This window comes from Fundulus heteroclitus, unplaced genomic scaffold (assembly GCF_011125445.2).
Source record: "Fundulus heteroclitus isolate FHET01 unplaced genomic scaffold, MU-UCD_Fhet_4.1 scaffold_391, whole genome shotgun sequence".
Classification (NCBI taxonomy): Eukaryota; Metazoa; Chordata; class Actinopteri; order Cyprinodontiformes; family Fundulidae; genus Fundulus; species Fundulus heteroclitus.
In genome coordinates this window covers 60,420-77,743 of record NW_023396805.1, presented here as the reverse complement: position 1 = coordinate 77,743, position 17,324 = coordinate 60,420, and the positions used below count along the sequence as shown (strand labels likewise).

At 40.5% G+C, this 17,324-nt stretch overlaps 1 protein-coding gene across 2 annotated transcripts in view; it reads left to right on the top strand.

The window, feature by feature from the left end:
* si:ch211-67e16.11 overlaps window positions 1-17,324 on the top strand; it is a 53,409-nt gene that overhangs the window by 4,081 nt on the left and 32,004 nt on the right. For both annotated transcript variants that reach the window (XM_036130918.1, XM_036130917.1), the window contains exon 2: window positions 165-437. In XM_036130918.1, coding sequence (XP_035986811.1) covers window positions 165-437 — 273 coding nt within the window. The remainder of the gene's footprint in view (window positions 1-164; window positions 438-17,324) is intronic.

Below are 17,324 nucleotides of genomic sequence, written 5' to 3'. Positions count from 1 at the left end.
TATTTGTCTGCTGCATTGAAAGACTGGATGTCTTGGACTACATTTGGGTTTTTGTTTTCTTCTCAAAGTTCTTCCATGTAGCTCACGGAGCCTCACATGACCGGGTCCTTTTCAATAAGCCAGAGAACTCAGTAGCAACACTGTGCTCTTCCACACCCGTCCAGGTCCCTTGAACAAAGTCCTGGCCATCCTGCCAGACTTTTCCACTGGGATGCTGAGCTCCAAGCTGAGGGGAAGTTACAGCGCTGGGCGGCTGCTGAACAGAGCTGAGGGTCCCCACAGACATAACCAGCCGCTCTACAGTTCCTCTGCCCATGACGTTGTGCTGGTGTTGGATCCAAGCCCAGGAGAGAACTTTGGACACCCTGTGGTCCTCTTTTATGTGGACATGAATGTGACAAAGAAGAGATGTTCCCACCTTGATGGCATTTACCTTGGTGAGTGTTGGAAGTCATAATCTTCTTCCCAGACAATGAAATATCCCTTTGTGTTTGGTTTGTTGCACATTTAAGTGTGTGTGAACACACACACTACTCTGGAGTTAATTTCCATACTTAAATGTATTTTGGAGCAGCTTTAGTTGCCTTTTTGGAGCCTCTTAATGGTTTTCTTCCAGGATTGTCCTGCATTAATTCCATTAGTCTTCATCAACTCTGATCAGCTCCTTACAGAACAAATAAATCTCCATATCACTGTCTTTTGATGCTAATGTGCTTAGGTTAGATTTCCCCTTATGAATAGAATTTGGCCTGTAGGTCAGAATATAATATTTTGGTCTCATCTGACCAGAATAGAATCTTCCTCATTTTGTTGTGTCCCCTTCATGGCTTGTAGAGAACTGCAAACTGACCTACTTATGCTTTATTTTAACAATGGCTTTGTTCTTGCAACTCTTCCCAAAAATATTGTTCAAGGAAGGTTCAACGTAGAGGACATACAAAAAACGACAATTGTAAAAAAACTGCATTTTTAAATTTGGTTGAAAGGTGTTATTCACAATGTAGATAAACCTCACTTATAATGTAGAAAAAAATCGGTAACACTGAACATTTGTTTGAATAACAAAGCCATCAAGCTAATAACTAAAGCAGGGGTTAAAGCAAAAATATTCAATTTGACTGAAAAATTTTCTAGTCAGCCCATATATTCCTGGGCCGTAGACGTCATGCCACCTTAGTAACCTCATTTGCTTATTGTGCAAAGTCCTCTTTAACCAAATCTGGTAGTTCCATTGACCATTCCTGTATCTCTCCACCTTCCAGCTTCAGAGCCTTGGTGTCATCCTGGACAGCCTCTCCATAATCTCCTTCACTTTCCACATCCAGAACATCACCTGGTTACCTTTCATATTTACAGCATCAAGTTCTTCCTTCGCACTTTTGCCAAACTGGTCCACAGTCCACTCACCTTTCCACTTTACAATTTTACTTCCCTTTCCTCCCTGTCTCAAAGAAAACCCTCCTTAAACTGCAGCTAATTCAAAAGACAGCAGCTTGCATCATTACATCATCTTCTTCACACCTGTAAGGCAAGGCAAGGCAAGGCAAATTTATTTATATAGCACAATTCAGTACAGAGACAATGCAAAGTGCTTTACATGATTAAAATATTGGAATAAAAGCAAGTAGGGATAGAATGTAGAAACAATAAAGAACATTTGAAAACAGTAAAACATTTTAACTTAAACATTCAAAGGCAATTTTAAACAAATGTGTTTTTAATCTTGATTTAAAGGAACTCAGGCTTTCAGCACTTTTACAGTTTTCTGGAAGTTTGTTCCAGATAAGTGGAGCATAGGAACTAAATGCTGCTTCTCCATGTCTGGTTCTGGTTCTGGTTCTGGTTCTGGTTCTGGTTCTGCAGAGCAGGCTGGAGCCAGAAGACCTGAGTGGTCTGGAGGGTTGATGCCCTGATAACAAGTCTGTGATGGATTTAGGTGCTAATTCAGGGATTTATAGGCTAACAGAAGTATTTTAAAGTCTATTCTCTGAGATACAGGGAGCCAGTGTAAGGACTTTAGAACTGGGGTGATGTGCTCTACTTTCTTAGTCTTAGTGAGAACGCGGGCAGCAGCGTTCTGGATCAGCTGCAGCTGTCTGGTCCACTTTTTAGGCAGACCTGTGAAAACACCGTTGCAGTAATCAATTCTACTAAAAATAAACACATGGATTAGTTTTTCCAGATCCTGCTGAGACATTAGTCCTTTAATCCTGGAAATGTTCCTCAGGTGATAGAAAGCTGACCTTGTAATTGTCTTTAGATGCTTTTGGAGGTTCAGGTCTGAGTCCATCACTACACCCAGGTTTCGGGCCTGATTGGTGGTTTTTAGCTGAAGCAGCTGAAGCTGTTTGCTAACTTTTGATCTCTCCTCTATTGGTCCAAAAATTATTACTTCAGTTTTGTTTTTATTCAACTGAAGAAAATTTTGGCACATCCATGTATTGATTGTACATTAACTCCACTGTCACATTCAATATAAATCAATCCTATGATCATACAAGGCCAACAACAGCCATGGACAAAGAGGGACACAAAACCAACATTATCATGACATCATACATTTTAACTTGACACAGATCGCACATTACAACGATCAGTCTCTGCTTTGCCCGTTATTACGCACCAATTAATTATCACAACTCGTGAGTTTATAAAAAGGCATTAACTTTTTTCAAGTTTATAAAAACGGTTATATTTTAGCCCAGTGACCTGTCCAGGATGTACTCTCTGTCCCCACCTCTAACTCATTGACTGCTGGAGATGGTCACCAGCCCCTCCATCGTCCTGTGTTACATCAAACCGCGTTTTCCAATCAGATACGGCATGACGTAACACCTGTACGGAAAAGCAGGTATAGAAAATCCATGGATGGGAGGTTACATTTTTAAAAAGTCTAATTAAATTGCTTAAAGTTTATCAGAAAAAAGTTTATCAGAAAAAACTTGCTTTTAAAGATAAAAATTTTTCATTAATTCAATTCAATTCAATTCAATTTTATTTATATAGCGCCAAATCATGAAACATGTCATCTCAAGGCACTTTACAAAGTCAAGTTCAATCATATTATACAGATTGGGTCAGATTATACAGATTGGTCAAAAATGTCCTATATAAGGAAACCAGTTGATTGCATCAAAGTCCCGACAAGCAGCATTCACTCCTGGGGAAGCGTAGAGCCACAGGAAGAGTCATCTGCATTGTACATGGCTTTGCTGCAATCCCTCATACTGAGCAAGCATGAAGCGACAGTGGGAAGAAAAACCACCCATTAACGGGAAAAAAAAAAACCTCCGGCAGAACCGGGCTCAGTATGAACGGTCATCTGCCTCGACCGACTGGGGTTACAGAAGACAGAAGACAGAACAGAGACACAACAAGAGAGACAAAAAAGCACAGAAGCACACATTGATCTAGTAATCTGTTCTACATTAGATGGTAGTAGCGGGTGAGCCGTCTTCTCTGGATGATGTCACAGTTAACAGAACGCCAGACCAGGTGTACCTACTATGAAGAGAAAAGAGAGAGAACAGAAAGTTAAAGCAGAAATGACAACACATAATGCATAATTGAAGAACAGTAGAACTCAATATAGTGAGAAAATTAGATCCTGATATACTCCAGTAACCTAAGCCTATAGCAGTAAAACTATAAAGGTAGCTGAGAGTAACATGAGTCACTAGTTATAATTTTTGTCAAAAAGAAAAGTTTTAAGCCTAGTCTTAAAAGTAGACAGGGTGTCTGCCTCACGGACCAAAACTGGGAGTTGGTTCCACAGAAGAGGAGCCTGATAGCTAAAGGATCTGCCTCCCATTCTACTTTTAGAGACTCTAGGAACCACCAGCAGACCTGCGGTCTGAGAGCGAAGTGCTCTGTTAGGAACATACGGGGTAATCAGAGCTCTGATATATGATGGAGCTTGATTATTAAGGGCTTTATACGTTAGAAGAAGAATTTTAAATTCTATTCTTGATTTAACAGGAAGCCAATGAAGGGAAGCTAAAATTGGAGAAATATGATCCCTCTTGTTGATTTTCATCAGAACTCTTGCTGCAGCATTTTGGATCAGCTGAAGGCTTTGAACTGCATTTTGTGGACTTCCTGATAGTAAAGAATTACAATAGTCCAGCCTTGAAGTAACAAATGCATGGACCAGTTTTTCAGCATCACTCCTGGACAGAATGTTTCTAATTTTGGCGATATTCCGGAGGTGAAAAAAGGAAACTCTGGAAACCTGTTTAATATGGGATTTAAATGACATGTCTTGGTCAAAAATAACACCAAGATTTTTTACTTTATTACCAGAGGCCAGATTAATGCCACCCAGATTAAGTGATTGGTTAAGAAGTTTATTTTTTGAGGACTCTGGCCCAAAGATTAAAACTTCGGTCTTGTCAGAATTTAGATGCAGGAAATTTAAAGTCATCCAGCTTTTGATGTCATCAAGACATGACTGCAGTCGAAGTAATTGATTGGATTCATCAGGATTTATGGATAAATATAGCTGAGTATCATCAGCATAACAGTGGTAATTAATCCCATGCTGTCTGATAATTTTGCCTATCGGAAGCATATATATAGTAAAGAGAATTGGTCCAAGGACTGAACCCTGTGGTACTCCACAGGTGACCCTAGAGTTTGAGGAAGATTTATTATTAACATGAACAAATTGGAATCTGTCTGACAGATAAGATTTAAACCAGCCTAATGCTTTCCCCTTAATCCCTACAGTATGTTCAAGTCTTTGTAGGAGAATATTGTGATCAACTGTATCAAACGCAGCACTGAGATCTAACAGGACAAGTATAGACACAAGTCCATTATCTGAGGCCATGAGAATGTCATTAGTGACCTTCACCAGAGCTGTTTCAGTGCTATGATGAGCTCTGAAGCCTGACTGAAACTCCTCAAGTAGGTCATTACTTTGTAAATGTTCACAAAGTTGATTAGCAACTACTTTCTCAAGAATTTTAGATAAGAAAAGAAGATTAGATATAGGTCTGTAATTTACTAACTCATCTTGATCAAGAGAAGGTTTCTTAAGTAAAGGTTTAATAACAGCTACTTTCAAAACCTGTGGTACATATCCATTTACTAAGGATAGATTAATCATGTCTAAAATAGTGCCACTGATCAAAGGGAATATGTCCTTAAACAACTTGGTTGGGATTGGGTCTAACATACAGGTAGAAGGTTTAGATGAAGCTAAAATTTTAGATAGCTCAGAAAGCTCTACTGCTTCTAAACAGTTCAAACACTGCACAGATTCTAAAGATTCCTCCAATGCTGCCTCACTTACTGAGGACGAGGTAATCATGTTTGGGAGGATGCCAATTATTTTATTTTTAATGGCATCAATTTTATTTATGAAGAATCCCATAAAATCATTACTACTAAGAGCTAAGGGAATGGATGGATCAACAGAGCTGTGGCTCTGGGTAAGTTTGGCAACTGTACTAAAGAGAAATCTAGGATTATTTTTATTCTCTTCAATTAATGATGAAAAGTATGCTGCTCTAACTCTGTGAAGGGTCTTGTTATACAACAATAGACTGTCCCTCCAGATTAGCTAGGATTCCTCTTGGTGTGTAGAGCGCCATTTTCTCTCCAATTTCCTAACATTGTGCTTCAAGGAACGCAGCTCTGAATTAAACCAAGGAGCCAGCTTCCTGTGAATAATCACCTTCTTTTTCAAGGGAGCTACATTGTCTAATGCAGAACGCAATGAGGAAGTCACATTGTTAGCAAAGGTATCGATTTGTGAATGGGAAGAAACAGCAATGCTGCCATCTACAGGGCATTTCTGCAATACTGAGGATATTAAAAAGGGGACAGACTCTTTAAGTTTTGATACAGCATTATCCGATAAAAATCTACTATAATGGAACCCTCTTTTGGGGGTGGAGAATTCAGTTAGATTAAACTCAAATGTTATTAAAAAATTATCAGACAGGACAGGGTTGTGAGAGAATACTGTTAATTCTTCACAATCAATGCCATATGTCAGCACAAGGTCTAAAGTATGGAGCCAAGAGTGCGTCGGTTCATGCACATTTTGAGCAAAACCAATTGAATCTAGGATAGTTTTAAAGGCTACACTAAGGTTATCACATTCAGTGTCAACATGGATGTTAAAATCACCCACTATAATAACCTTATCAGTATTTAACACCAAATCAGATAAGAAATCTGACAACTCATCCAAAAACTGAGTGTAAGGGCCTGGTGGACGATACAAAACAACAAACAGAAGAGGTTTTATTGCTTTGCAGTTTGGATGAGGGAAACTGAGGGTTAAATGTTCAAAAGAACTGTAATTATTAGTTGGCCTGGGACTAATTAATAAATCAGACTGAAAGATAGTTGCCACTCCTCCTCCTCTTCCCACAGATCTGGGAATGTGGAAATTTGAATAACTGGAGGGGGTTGACTCATTTATACTAACGTAGTCCTCTTGTAGCCAGGTTTCTGTGAGACAAAACAAATCAATCTGATTATCAGAAATCAATTCATTAACTAACAAAGTCTTTGGAGGGAGAGACCTTATATTTAATAGACCACATTTTATTATTTTATTTTTAGGTTCAAGGTGAACCATATTGATTTTTATTAGGTTTTTATGATTTGTTCCTTTTAGATCAGTTTTTGATCTGTTAAGTTTTGGCCGTGGGAAAGACACCGTCTCAATAGGATAATGGGTGGGTAACAGTACAGAAGCTGCAGAGAGGTGTGTTAAACTACGGCTCTGCTTCCTGGTCTGGACCCTGGGTTGTCAGCATTTAGGAGAACTAATAAATCCGGCCAGATTCCTAGAAAGAAGAGCAGCACCCTCCAAAGTAGGATGGATGCCGTCTCTCCTGATCAGACCAGGTTTTCCCCAGAAAGTTTGCCAGTTATCAATATAGCCTACGTCGTTTTCAGGACACCACCTAGACAACCAGCGGTTTAATGACGACATGCGGCTAAACATGTCATCACTGGTCAGATCAGGCAGGGGACCAGAGAAAATTACAGAGTCCGACATTGTTTTAGCAAACTCACAAACCGAAGCAACACCAACTTTGGTGACCTCTGATCGGCGTGACCGGGTGTCATTACCGCCAGCGTGAATAACAATTTTGCGGTATTTACGCTTATCCTTAGCCAGTAGTTTTAGGTAGGATTCTATGTCGCCTGTTCTGGCCCCTGGTAGGAAAAATGTTATTCAACTTCTGTGTTAAGTTAAATATTGTTTAAGGTAATCTTGGCTGGTTTAGCTTGTCTGTCTGGCAGGTGTTTTTGGGTTGGAGTAAAATGAGTCCATAGTTTGCTTCTACAGTGTCGCTTCACATCGCGCTCCACATCCGTGTAAAAATAACAAATAACTACAAAAACTCTCTGAGAATCGCCTTTCTCTGGTCTCACACAGTTAGAACCCGTTCTCCAGTCCATGTTGTAGCTGCAGTTTACTTTTTCATTTATTGACATAGTTTCCTTAATAATCTGTATGCATCAAAATCCTTGTCATTTTATTTAACGAGTGTCCTGGTTCAGCGGCTCATGAGGAGGACACTGCTGCATATTGACAGACAGCCGCTCTGACTGCAGCTCTGCCTTCTTTACAGAAAAGTGCAAGTGGAATAATATTTATGATTTTTTTTTTTTTTTACTTTTTCCAAATCAGACCCAGTCAAACCGGGACATCTTTTCACATTCCGACCCTTCTTCTTTTAAAAAAAAATAAAGCGCGTCATGCTAGAGCTAGAGCGTTACTCTTTGAGTTTTAAATAAAGCATAGCAGTGAATCATGAGGAGATCCCTGGTTGGTCACTGCGTTTATCAGCTAAATTACTGGAAGCGAAGGAATAATCACTGACAGGTGACATGGCCACAGGTGGAAATAATTCATTAATTAACTGCAGGAGCAGCGACAGACTGCTTACCCAGGGAAGTTGTTGTCAGCTGGTCAATCCGCTCCACTTCCTGACCTGCTGGTTTGCATAAACCCAAAGAAAACCTTTGATCACCGCTACTTTCATTCATGCATCTGTGTCAGTTTGAGATGTTCTTCCGAAAGTTAAACTGATTGAGATAAGCTCAAACCTCAGACGGGCAGATGTCCGCTTTGCAAAGACCCGCCCTACTCTCTTTCTGATTGGCTAATGTTCTGGCTCTGCCAGATTTCATTGGTTGAGCGCTGCTTCTGTTTAAAATCTTGAATAAAAAGTCTACACGGAACATTTTGCGCTCATTTTCCAAATGAGGGAAATCCGTCGCAGCGACAGAGAACTTTAACCCCTGAACTAAGAACATCTTGACAACCTCCCTCTGAAGATGATATTTAATAGTGGCTGAGAAGTGAAAGGAGAAAAGCCATCCATTGTGTGAATGGGTGTCCGGTATTTTCAAGGACCTAAACAGCAATCATACACTGAAAGTAGCTTATCATCCAATCAGGCAGATCCAGGTGTTGCTACCAAAATTCTCAAGTCAAAGGAACTTGAGGGCCAAAAAATTAACACAATTTCTTTGTAAACCAAAACCGTTATGTTAACTTTATACCTCCTCCACAAAATATGATAATTTTAGATAAATAAATTAGTCAGATTTTTTGATGGAAATGAATGTGTAAATCATTGTAGATCTACAATTAAAAAAGGGTTTGGCTCATTTGTTTTATTCATCCAGTTTGCAAATTATTTACAATGATTTAATTTGACTCTTTAAGAATCATAAACTTTACTCTTTTTGGTCTAATAATATAGGAACACCATTTGGCTCAGTTGTTCTTTGAAAAGACTCGCTGTAATTAGCCAATTTTAATAATTGAATTGAATTGAATTCAGATTTTAATGCAACAAAGGCTGCATTTAAGTAATTAAACGTCATTGGATAGATGTTACTATCAAATGAAAGAGAATGTCAAAAAAGTGTTCATTAAATGATGAATACTTTATGTTGTACTTAACATATTCAATTGTAGGATTTTAACTTTTCTGTAATAATTTTGCCCTAATTAAAAACAAAATTCTTCCATCTACATCAGCCACCTGTGCTGGTGGACCGAATCTTTCTTGAAATACAGCTGGGGGCACACAAAATCAGTACAAGGGCCACAAATGGCCTCCGGTCCGCCCTTTGGACAGGCCTGGCTTAGACTGTTTCAGTGTGGTCATTTATTTGTTGCTGATTTAGCAAAATTACAATTTTTGTGTATTTAGTATGAATACACAAAAATTGTGTAAAATTAGGACAGCTTTGCATCCTAATTCCTAATTAGGATGCAAAGCTGTGATTCGGTCACAAAGAAAAGAAGGTAAAAGTTAAATGTAGATTGTTTCCCAGGGAAATGTAAGAAATGAAACAAAAATAACAGAAGAAGACAAACTCCAGATTCATTCCAGTAGAAGATATCTGAAGGGACACAGAAGTGTGTGAAAGTTTCTGAGCTCCAGCTGTGAACGAAGTTGGGGCCAGATGTTAAGATAACTTCCTTCCAGTGTCACACGAACACACTTCTGTCAATTATTCATATCTGCTCATGCAGCAAAGTGCGTCCTGCTAGGCTGGCTGCGGTAAATGGGTTTGCACAACTTTCTCACAACTTGAAAGAAAACCACATAATTCACTCATATTTTTAAAAAGTGTATGTTGATTCAGTACCACTGAAATTTTTTAAATTTTATTTTACAAGCACAAAAATATTTTAGAATGCAGCTTTATGTATTTTACAAATAAAAATCTGAAAGCTGTGCAATGCATATGGATGCATCTCAGATTCCTTACTTTCATATTCTTCTTAAAGCAGCACTGTGAAAGTTTTGATCCAAGTATTATCTTAAGTTGAGATCTAGTAAATTATTTTTCAGGTCAATTCACAGCACTTGGTATGTATGGATGCTGTGTGCAGGCTGAAACTCGCCTATGTATCTTGAGAGGTGCGGATCCGGCTCTGAATGGGGCATGTGACCTAAAATGCTGCTTTAAGGCAGTCTGAGCTAACATACATGCTTCTACCTTTCTCATTCTTGAATCAAAGTTTGTCATGGCCATGGGTATTATTACAAAAATACAGTAAATATAGTTCACAAACCTGCATGTCAGCTCTTTTCCTCTGTTAAGGTCCTGCAGCCTTTCATAATCAGGTGATAGAGCCTGTTGCCTCCCCTGTCCTTCTCTTCCATGGCTCCTCCTCCCTCTCCCCCTTCCCCTGGCTCTGCCTCATCCTCTCCCTCTCTGTTTCAATGGGAGACACTGAGTATAATCTATAGCAGGGTTTCCCAAAGTGTGGCGTGCGCACCCCTGGGGCTGCGCGAGCTGCCACTAGGGGGTGCGTGAGGCGAAAACTGTAATGGCGTCTGACCGTGTTTTTTCCCCCCCACACAATAAAGATGTGTAAATAAGCATTTCTTTTGTAAAGCTCAAAAAACTGTTAATTTAGTCAATAAATAAAAATGTATTATAATGATCCTTATTAGACGTTATTGCTAAATGCTGTTGCACACTTACTGTTCCTTTAAATCAGATTACTTTGGGGTCATACTGGAAGAAATGTGTGGCTTCCGGGGAGAGGAGTCATGATTCGGGGGACCGGCGGAGTGAAAGCTGTCCCGCCCTGTTCGTCCTAAAATAAAGTGTTAGCAGCAAAACTGCGTCTGGTGCTTGGGTCTCATAACAGAACGATACATTATTAACACAAAAATGTTAATAAACTGTATTTATTTAGAAGAAATCTTCTTCTACACTTCATTTTAAGATGAAAAATGCACAGTGCTGTATATGCGCATATGGCTTGTGGTCTCTGCTTCAATAGTTCTCGCAAATATGCTCAATAGGTTGAAATCAGGGGAACAGGTGAGACATTTAAGGTGAAAGTTAGTCATTAAAGAGGAGAGGAAGAGAGTGAGAGAGAAATTGGAGGCAACAGAGGAGAAAATCACAACACATCCGGGAGAAGAAACCGAGCGAGAATCAGAAAATGCCTCTTCCTCTCTCCTGGCTAATGTCGTTTACGTCAGCAGAGGAAACGTTGAGATTAAATTGAGTGACTCGGTCTCTTTGGAACGCGCTGCGCCTACAAACAGCGCTGCTGCTCATGGTGCCGCGACTTTGAACCGGTGACAAGCTCTGACGTGCAGGACACGCACACCGCTGTCGTTACCGCTGGTCCTAGGGGGAAAAAAAACGCTGCTCCTGGGGGGATTTCTTGACTATGCTCAGGCATAGATGTGTAATACTTCCCGTTGCGATTCAGACAGGCGCTGACTGCACCGTGCAGTTCATTTTAAAGAGGCAGTTTTAGCGCATATTCAGACAGAAACGGGCTGGGGGCAGCCGAGGTGTGTTGCTGTGGGCGTGTTTACCTGCTGAAGGTAACCGCTGTGAAACATTCAGAAAGATTTATCTGATTAATAACATCTTTATGGAGCGCTAGAGTCATTGTTACTCTGTGCTGCTCGTCATCGGACAAAAATCAAACTGCTTCGTGTTTGTATTTTGCAGTAAATTGTGCGCCAGACTCAGATTTAGAAGCTTTGTTACCACGTTTGAGTTGTAACTGCAACCGTTTTATATATATATATATATATATATATATATATATATATATATATATATATATATATATATATATATATATATAGTGGCTGCACAGTGGCGCAGTGGGTAGCGCTGTTGCCTTGCATGTTCTCCCTGTGCATGCGTGGGTTCTCTCCGGGTACTCCGGCTTTCTCCCACAGTCCAAAAACATGACTGTTAGGTTAATTGGCTTCTCCAAATTGTCCTTAGGTGTGAGTGTGTGCATGAATGGTTGTTTGTCCTGTTTGTCTCTCTGTGTTGCCCTGCGACAGACTGGCGACCTGTCCAGGGTGATCCCCGCCTCTCGCCCAGTGAACGCCGCGACCCCATGAGGGATAAAGCGGTTCGGAAAATGGATGGATGGATGGATGGATATATATATATATATTAGGGCTGGGCAAGTTAACGCGTTAATTTCGCGTTAATTCATTAGACTATTAACGGCGATATTTATTTTATCGCGCATTAACGCATGTTGCTCAAATGCTTTCAGTCAGTGTCAGTCAGCAGGCGCGCTGACTGCAGCGCGCTGTCAAGGCAGCACTCTCCCGCTCCCCCTCCCCTCTCGTAAATGGCTCAGCAGCGCCAGCCAATCAGCACGCAGGCTCAGCCTGGCCCGCCCACTCAGCTCTCACACAAACTTAACACACAAACAGCTGAGAGAGACCGCAGCAGCGGAAAAACATGAACAGAGGAAGTAGCACCGTTTGGCTTTATTTTAATACCGTAAATGAAATCAAGCTGTATGTTTTGTAAAAAGCCGGTTCATTTCAGTGGAACACAACAAATTTATCTAAGCACGTGAAAAAACATGAAAACGTCGAGCCACAGAAACGGAGAGAGGAGACGAAACTTCTCTCACTGCCCCGACAGACCCACAGACTGACGTCTCTGACTGAGGCGTTTCAGTCCTCCAGGGAACACCCAGGTAGATCAGTGTTCATCTTCAGCAGCAGTTCATGTTAACTTTCAAAGTAGATATTATCTATCATATGTTACTGGAGCCCACACAGAAAATGTAATTAAGACCTTGAAAGAACCCAGTACATATATTAAAAAGTGTTATTTAAGATAAGATAATATTAGCTAATCCTTTTTTTATCCCACAACGGGGAAATTTATAGGATTAAAGCAACAGGCAGGTGCACACAACACAGACAAAATTACATAAGGATTGAAATATATAAGAGGTGGATTAGCGAAAAAACACTGAACATAACATTATTGTTATTATTATTATTATTATTTAATTGTAATAATAAAATAAAAACCACAAAACCCAAAAGGTCAACAGTTTCATGATACATCAAGCTTAGGGACTGGCTAATATACAGCAGGTCAAAAAAGGCCATATTTTGGCTGCAGTGCTTGCTGTTCTCTTATGAAGAAAAGATCAACTAGTGCACTAAATTCAATAGATGGGTTGAAAATATCCAGTATAAAATAAGATAAATGCTACAAATGTTACAACACTTTTGTTCATATGGCAGCAGAACATTAAAATAAAAGTACTCTTTACACTACTTTTGAATTCATTCTTGGAGTTTGCGCATACAATGCGATTAATCATGATTAATCGGGCAAATTATGCGATTAATCGCGATTAAAAATTTTAATCGTTGCCCAGCCCTAATATATATATATATATATATATATATATATATATATATATATATATATATATATATATATATATATATATATATATCAATCTTGGGAGTGTGTCAACCCGGCTGGGACATGGAAGGGGGTGCGCGGCTAAAAAAGTTTGGGAAGCCCTGATCTATAGAATTGGCCTTTGAATGTGGCATTTTCTTTACAAGTAACTCTATTACTTCTCCATCAGCTGGTCTAAAGTTTTCTGCTCAGATTCCAAAACACGGAGACTGTTTAATTTTGCAACAGTGTAGTGTCTCATGTGGCCTTCAGTGGCGCTAAACCTGAAAGTCTTAGCCCCTTAGTGGCTAAAAATGACACAGTGCTGCTTTAACAAAAAGAGAAATGACAGAAGCTCGCCTTGAGGAGAGTCCACACAGGTCTTTTTACTGGCAGCAAGGTGTTTCAACAGCCCACTGACAACTAAATTGTAGATTTTCTTGCAGTTTAACCCCCATCGACAGTAAGTTTGAAAGTTGGCCTAATATTGGATAATAATTTCAGGGGACATTTTGAAAACATTACAGCAAATCGTTTATAATTCTTTGCCACCAAACAGGAAGCAACCAGTGTCCAAAGTAATCAACATTTCACACTGGAGCACATATAAGGCTACATTTAAACTGCAGGGAAATGCGACCCAAAGCCGATCTTTTTGCCCATATGCGGCCCATATCTGTCTTTTTCATGCCAGTGTGAACGGCCCAATTCTGATCTTTTCACCCCCCAAAAAGTCTGACCGTGCCACTTCCAAATGTGGTACTTTTGGATGCCTTTTTCTAGCCTTGCTGTAGGCCAGCCTGTCTCCTGATTGGGATGCTGCATCCCATGCATTCAGCTGGGATTGTACTGTGCTGTCTACCCATGATTTCTGGTTAGGAAACATTCTGATTGTCTTTGTGGGTAGGGCAGCATCAGTGCATAAATGAATATAGGACAGTCCAGGTGATGTGTGTTCCTCCAGATCAGCGCCCTCTTTAAACACCCTCCAGTTTGTGTGTTTGTAGTACTCCTGAAAAGCTGAACAGGCCTCTTTTGTTCAAATCTGAATCATTTTGACAAGAGGTCTGGTTCTGCAGATCAGTGGTTTATAGGCAGGGATCATGTCCACAAAGAAGTGATCTGATGATCCAAAGTAAGGAGCTGCTGCAGCCTCATAGGTTCCTGGGATGTTGCAGTAGACCTGGTCAAATATATCGTTGTCTCAGGTCAAAAACTTTATGAATTTGGGGAGCACAGCTTTTAATTTAACATTATTAAAGTTTCCAGCTACTATCACAGCTGCCTCTGGATTACTGTTCATTTTGCTGTTGACAAAACAACAGAGATCATCTGGGGCTAATTTACTGTCAGATAAAAAAAAAGAGTAGCCTGCCAGCTCGACTGCAGCTTCTGGGATGTTTTCATCCAGGTCGTTTCACCAAGATTGTTAAACAACTGTGAATCTTACATGAGGCGATTGTCAGCTGGATTTCGTCCAGTTTGTTGGTGAGTGATCTCCAGCGATTGAAGCACAGTTATATTGTAATAAATTAGTTTGCAGCATACCACGGTGTGCAATATTTTGGCTCAAGCAGCTGTTGTGAAGTGTTGTTGGTGGAGGTAAATCCAGCTGTTTAGAGATCAATCTGGGAGTCTGACCATATGGCTCCTTCCTTGTCACAGAGGGGGTCGGCGAGGAGCTGACAGCGGAGAGAGTCCGCATTTCCAGGTTTTAAGATTGATATCTTTAAAACAGATATGCACAAAAGGTCTTTGTCTGGACATACATATTCTCACCTAAGCTTCCTCAGGAAGTACAGTCCACTCTATCACTTCTTGTACACGGCTTCACAGTTGTGTCTCCAGTCCAGTCTGTTGTCCAGGTGAACACAGAGGTATTTATACTCCTCCAACACCTCCACTTCTTCTCCCATGATTCTCCTAAAATCTACAGTCATCCTTGTTTTATTCACATTTAGGATGAGATGATTGTTTTCACACCATGCCACAAAGAGGCCCACCAGCTCCCTGGACTCAGTTTCCTGTCCATCTCTGATTCACCCAACAACTGCAGAATCATGTACAGAGTGAAAAGGAACAGTGAGAATACAGTTCCCTGTGGTGCTCCTGTGCTGCTGACCACCTGGTTACACACACAACCCTTCAATCTCACAAACTGTGGTCTGTTTGTCAGGTAGTTTTTGATTGGTGAGGCCTTTATTTGAGTCTTAAAGAGATTTTGACAAAGCAAATCAGGTTCTGTTGTGTTAAATGCACTGGAGGAACCATAGAACATGATCCTCACAGTGCTGCCTGTGTGGTCTAAATGACAGTGGGTTTGTTGCAGAAGGTGTATGATGGCATCTTCAACTCCAACTTTGTGGTGATAAGCAAGCAGCAGGGGGTCCTGATAGCTGCTTGTTTGCTTATCCAGGTGAACCAAAAGGAGTCTCTCTAGGAGCTTCATGATGTGGCATGTCGGAGCAACAGGTCTATAGTCATTGACGACAGATGGGTGAGTTTTCATTGATACCGGGACAATGCAGGAGGAAATGTCTCCTGGATCTGGCTAAAGTTGAGGAGATTCTCACAGAGCTGCTCTACACAGGCCTTGAGGATTCTGGGGCAGACACCCTCTGTACCTGCAGCGTTATTCTGGTTCTGTCTCTCTAGCTGCCTCTTCACTTGACTTCTAGAGACAGAAAATGGGAAGCAGGAGGCAAAGGGAGCAGCATCATCTTAAGATTTGGTTGACAACAAACACATAGAAGCAGAAGGGTCCATGGCAGAGGTGGAAGATACAGTTGAGGTGTGAGAGAGAATTTTTAGCTCAAGTGATGGTGGGGTGTCTGTTTGGCTTTAGGCAGGAGAGAAGGATGATGAGCTTGTTCCTGAACTGAACCTGGAGAATGTGTTCAGTTCATTTGCTCTGTCCAGACTGTCACTCTTTACAAAATGACTCCAGGTGAAGCATGTGTTTTCTGCAACACTTTTCCATGAATAATTTCAGCTCCACTCAGCTCTACTTTGCTCAATCTGTTTTCTACTCCACACAGAGGCAGTTGCATTTCCACTGAGCCACTGATGGCTGGAGCCGTGGCTTTAAGCCACATCTGCAGATGTCAGTGCTGTGCACTCTGCTGCTGCTGCTGCTGCTAAGTGTTCATGGGTTACATTGACACTTAACCCGAGAAATTGAAAATAATAAAAAACTAAATGAATAATTTAAAATAAAGCAAATAAACAATACAAGTAATGTTTGTATTATTGTTGGCAATTATGCAAGAATATCTTGAATATTTGTAAGCAAAAATAATCCACTGGAATAAATATCTGGATCACAGATCAGCCTGAACTAATAAATAAACACAGCTTCTTTCTACCGCCACAGGTGTAGTGGTTGTGGCAGAAGCCGAGAGGGAAGACAAGACTGTCTGATCTATGAGCTATTTTAGACACAGGCAAAGCTGTGGCAAGCCGGGCAAGAGGAAGTAGATGAAGAGAAAAAGTGCAGAGAAGGCGTGCACTGCTGGAAGAAGCACCGTGAATTGGTGAAAAAAAGTGAAATGGCGTGCTCAAAAATGAGGAACATAGACAGAAAACAGATCTTTCAAGTAAGAATGGACTGACCCGTACCTGTTCGTCTTGCCAGGTGGGAGCACAAAACCAGTCGGTCTCATTTGTTCTGAAACAGTCACTCTCTTCAAAAGCAGCAACATTAAGTGGCACTACAAAATGAAGCACAGCACATTTTCCCAAACATATCTGCTTGCTTTAGCCATACGTACACAGAAAAGAGCAGATTTAAAGGCACAATATGATCGGTCCTCCAGAATTATGGTCCATATATTCACTCCTCAACAACATGAGGATATTGGGACAGCATAAAACGTCATCCAGAGATGCAATGGTGCTCAAAGAATGCATGACTGCTGTTGCTATGGCATTGCTTGATGGAAAGCAAAAAGAACAGCTTTGCCAAAAAATACAGCAAATCCCTTTGTCAGCAACATCAACCATAAGCAAAACAGAAATCGTGACACATGATGTACTGCCACTGTTTGGCTGTAGACGAGTCCGTTGATATAACTGACAATGCCCAGCTTGTAGTTTTTGTGAGATTTTTTAACAAA